This window comes from Triticum dicoccoides, chromosome 5B (assembly GCF_002162155.2).
Source record: "Triticum dicoccoides isolate Atlit2015 ecotype Zavitan chromosome 5B, WEW_v2.0, whole genome shotgun sequence".
NCBI classification, from domain to species: Eukaryota; Viridiplantae; Streptophyta; class Magnoliopsida; order Poales; family Poaceae; genus Triticum; species Triticum dicoccoides.
The window spans coordinates 561,865,954-561,869,942 of NC_041389.1; the positions used below are offsets into that span (position 1 = coordinate 561,865,954).

Consider the following 3,989-nt stretch of genomic DNA (forward strand, 5'->3'; position numbering starts at 1 on the left):
CTTATTTTTATATCTTGCATAACAGCAAATTCACTCACCTGGTCCAATTCAAGCATCATATTCCACTTTAGGGCTTACTTTGATGCCAACATTTGTCCAAATGGCAGCTTTTTAAGAGGCTGATAAGAACCAAATAGCCAATCAATTGCTACCCAATTTCCTAGACTTTCCAACAATTGGTATGTCAAATATTGGCATCAAATCAACTAAGCTCTACGTTCTCAGCTTAGTAGGGGCTAGAGTTAATCTCAAAATAATTTTCTAGCTCTAGCTTAATACTTTTATAAAATATAAAATTATGATTTGCATTCCCTCTGCTATTAAGATCTAATAGATCTTGTTAGATATTGGCAGGCGTTTTAATATTCATCACCATTTATTTTTTGTTAGATCTAAGAAGGTTTAATAACATTTCCAACAGTGGAAAGGAAAAATGAAGACCAGACCTCGATCCAGTGTTCCTTTTTACGGGTCGATGCCGTATATATTGGTTATACGATGCCAAGTCATAATAACAAAGTGCCAAGTAAAGGTATCCAAAATCTGAATATCACACTGACAGTATTTCGACAAGCTTAAACTACATATAAAGGCAACACCAACTACGCTGCTGAATATATATCGTCTAATAGTCGTAGTCTCCTTCAGCGAACTTGTTCTCGGGGTAGAACACGGTGACCGTCTCCTTCCCGTCGAACTTCCTCCCATGCATCCCAATCCTCGCCTTGGCCGAGCTCTCCATATCGGCATACTCCAAAAACACCTGCAATGCAGACCCAGAATCAGAATGGATACATTTTGGTGAGCAAAATCGGTGAAAGATGATGAATAGCACAGAAGTAAAGACTCACCTTGCCAACTCCGGCAACAGGATCACCGCTGGGATGGGGTCGCGGGATCACGGCTTGCACCAGGTTACCTGTCCACGTTAATCAGTAAGAACATATACACACGTGATAAAAAGGAAGAGAAAAGAACATATGGTTAGTCAAATCCAAGTGAAAAAGATTAGCGTCTTCGGTAAGGTTAGGCCCGATTGCAAGTTTCGCATGAGGTCGGATTATAAAAGACTCGGCAATGGTACTATGTGGCACTACAAAACAGACACACAAAAAAGAAACACACAGAAGAAAACCGGTTCAGTAGCTGAGCAAAGAGGCAAGCACATTGATCAAACAGAGTATAAAAGAGTTCAGAATAAGGGCCGCACGATGTTTACCATATTTGCGTGCTTCTAGCGTCATGTCTTCCAGTATGTCATTGTATTCCTCGTCGTCTCTAAGGTCGTCTGCTGAAACCACCTGGGTCAGGCATACCACCTTTGTCGCTAGGGCTCCGCCGACTTCGTACACGAGTCTCTGCTCAGAAAGCAAACAGAGTCAGAAAGTGGAAGGCTATATTCATAAACTAATTGTTCATTTTATAAGATCGCGTCTTTTAAGAACTATAATAAAGTCGTACCTTCATTTGCGCCTCTTGCTGTGCCTGCAGGAGGATGTGGTCTTGCTCTGGCCTAGGTTCTGCTCCTTGGTTTGCTCGCCGGACTGTGAGAGTCCTGTCACCCAACTGGATACCGTTCAGAGCAGCACAGGCAATGTCAGTGACAGTCACATCCTGGTACAAACAGAAGGCATATCCCTTCGAGTTGCCAGTTTCCTTATCCTTCACAATGTCAAATCCACGAAGAGGTCCAAAAGTTTCAAGCAACTCCCGCACTTGAGCCTCTGTGAAGTAGTAGGGTAGACCACCCACAAAAATGCGGTCAGGGCCTTCTATACCTCCACCTGCTCCAGGTGTCAAGCCAACAGCAGTGAGATTGAGGTTGGGGTTCGGCTGGCTCGGACCCAATGCAGCTGCCTGGGAAGGATTGTAGTCTGTTGGCCTCCTAACTTTCACTGCTACTCCCTCGAACATTATACCATCCAAGGCCATTGCATTGCTTGCTTCCTCCACAGACCTCATCTCAACAAAAGCAAATTTCTTGTCATGGTTTATGTATACATTAACAACTGCATGGCCTAGACCAAATGTGTTTCCTCCGATAGCAGCCATAACTTGATTGAAGAATACAGCAACCGTCTGCAGAAAGAACAAAATACTTAGCACGGACTAAGAACAGAGAACGAGATGCCAAGAAATAACTAACTAGTTACTCAAGGCAATTACCTGTTCATTAGCGATTGGAGGAAGTCCACCGACATAGACACGCCGAGCATGACGAGTGGCCTAAGAAAAGAGTGGTCAGACATGATTATGCAGCACACAACAAGATAAATCTCAAGCACACAGAAAAAAAACTCAAACATACCTGTTGTGTCATGGCTAGTGGCTGCATAGCAAGTGGATCGATGCAAAGAGAAGAAAGAATTAGTAAGTAATAACAGAACATTGAACAATAAAAAAGCGTGATACTAGATCAGAGGGAGTTATCCATGATTTGAGTACTAGCTACAATGAATCTTAAAAGGAGCACAATAGTCACCTGTCCTAGGGCAGGTACATTGACCAAGTTTGGGAGCATGTTCGGAAACATCCCAGGATTAGCAGCAGGAAGTTCAGGTAGCTGAACTGCAAAGCATCAACAGAGAATTGTTAATAACATGAATTATTAGAATAGAGACATTCAAAACATCAGTGATTATCTATTGTAAGGCATCGTACAACATTTTCTGTTACCACATACCTGGGGTTGCAGTGGGAGCAAGTATAGGAATGGCTCCTGATGGTCCCTGGTCAAATCCACTCATGCGTTTGCTGTTTCAATACAGGAAGACATTAGTAAGCGGTTCAGCAAATGAAGATTGATGTAAGAAAACTAAAGGCGGCCAATAATATACACATAATAAAGAAAAATCAGGCAAGACTAGACACCTGCATCAACTAAATGGGGTATTGGCGAATATCATCCATGGTACAGCAAGAAACCAAGTCAAGGTAGTTCAAATTTGCCGATATCATCCATAGTACATTATGTCAACTTACCAATAATACAAAAAAAAAATTAACCCATACCAAACACATGTCAATTGTCTTACTCAGAGGAAACAAGCAAACTTAATACTATTATTAACAGTACAAACTGCAAAAATACAAATAATAAGCTTTGGATGGCATCCAACACATACCTCTGACTCTCCGAACGGGAGCGGGAGCGATGCCTTCTGTGGCCATCTCTATCACGGTCCCTTCTGCATTATCACAACATAGATCAGATTTTTTTAAGAGAGTAATCTGCATAGGATATTTTCTGGTTTGCAAAATGTGCTTAGAAATACAGAATTGTTTGCACGTTAAAAAAGTTAAGCAGATATTATAATTAGTTCATGACTCTTATCACTATTATAATTACTGTTTTGCTTTGCTAAGTAAAGATCGCCACTGCATACAGCACCAACCAACTAGAAAACATCGCAGCTACCAGATGGTTACACAGCAGCAAAATTGCCTACATTTACCAGTCCTGTAATTCATGAAATGACATGTGGGGCTGTCCATGTACAGTCTAATAACTATGTTAATGGTGTAGAACCATATAGTACAGTGAATAATTTCTGCAGATAAAATTACAAAACTCAAAAAACATCTACCCTAAAGCAAATGTTACACCTTGCCAATTTTTCAGAAAATAAAAACGTCTCCCTACTAAGCACAAGGATGAATAGGTTTCAACATATTTAACCAGCAGTCAATTAAAAGCACACAATGCTGGAATCAATTAATGCAACAAAATGCATAAGACAAATCACAGAAATCAAGAACCAGGTACCTTTCAGCGTCACGATCACGGCTCCGGCGGTTGTCACGGTCATCGGAACGGTCACGTTGCTCCCTTCTCTCACTCCTCTCACGGTGCTCGCGATGGTGGCGCTCACGATCCCTGCTCCCATCACGGTGCTTGCGATGGTGGCACTCACGATCCCTGCTCCCATCACGGTGCTCGCGATGGTGGCGCTCACGATCCCTGCTCCCTTCACTGTGCTCGCGATGGT

At 42.1% G+C, this 3,989-nt stretch overlaps 1 protein-coding gene across 1 annotated transcript in view; it reads right to left on the reverse strand.

Annotated features, from left to right (window-relative positions):
• Positions 1 to 686: 686 nt before the first annotated feature.
• Positions 687 to 3,989, reverse strand: part of LOC119311622 (splicing factor U2af large subunit A-like) — a 4,575-nt gene continuing 1,272 nt past the window's right edge. Inside the window, exons 3-12 of the mRNA XM_037587277.1 lie at positions 3,767 to 3,974; positions 3,126 to 3,188; positions 2,684 to 2,754; positions 2,483 to 2,568; positions 2,309 to 2,329; positions 2,167 to 2,226; positions 1,462 to 2,079; positions 1,220 to 1,358; positions 852 to 1,093; positions 687 to 763 (exon numbers count right to left, since the gene is read on the reverse strand). Of these exons, the coding sequence (XP_037443174.1) occupies positions 933 to 1,093; positions 1,220 to 1,358; positions 1,462 to 2,079; positions 2,167 to 2,226; positions 2,309 to 2,329; positions 2,483 to 2,568; positions 2,684 to 2,754; positions 3,126 to 3,188; positions 3,767 to 3,974 (1,427 nt within the window). The 3' untranslated portion in view covers positions 687 to 763; positions 852 to 932. The remainder of the gene's footprint in view (positions 764 to 851; positions 1,094 to 1,219; positions 1,359 to 1,461; positions 2,080 to 2,166; positions 2,227 to 2,308; positions 2,330 to 2,482; positions 2,569 to 2,683; positions 2,755 to 3,125; positions 3,189 to 3,766; positions 3,975 to 3,989) is intronic.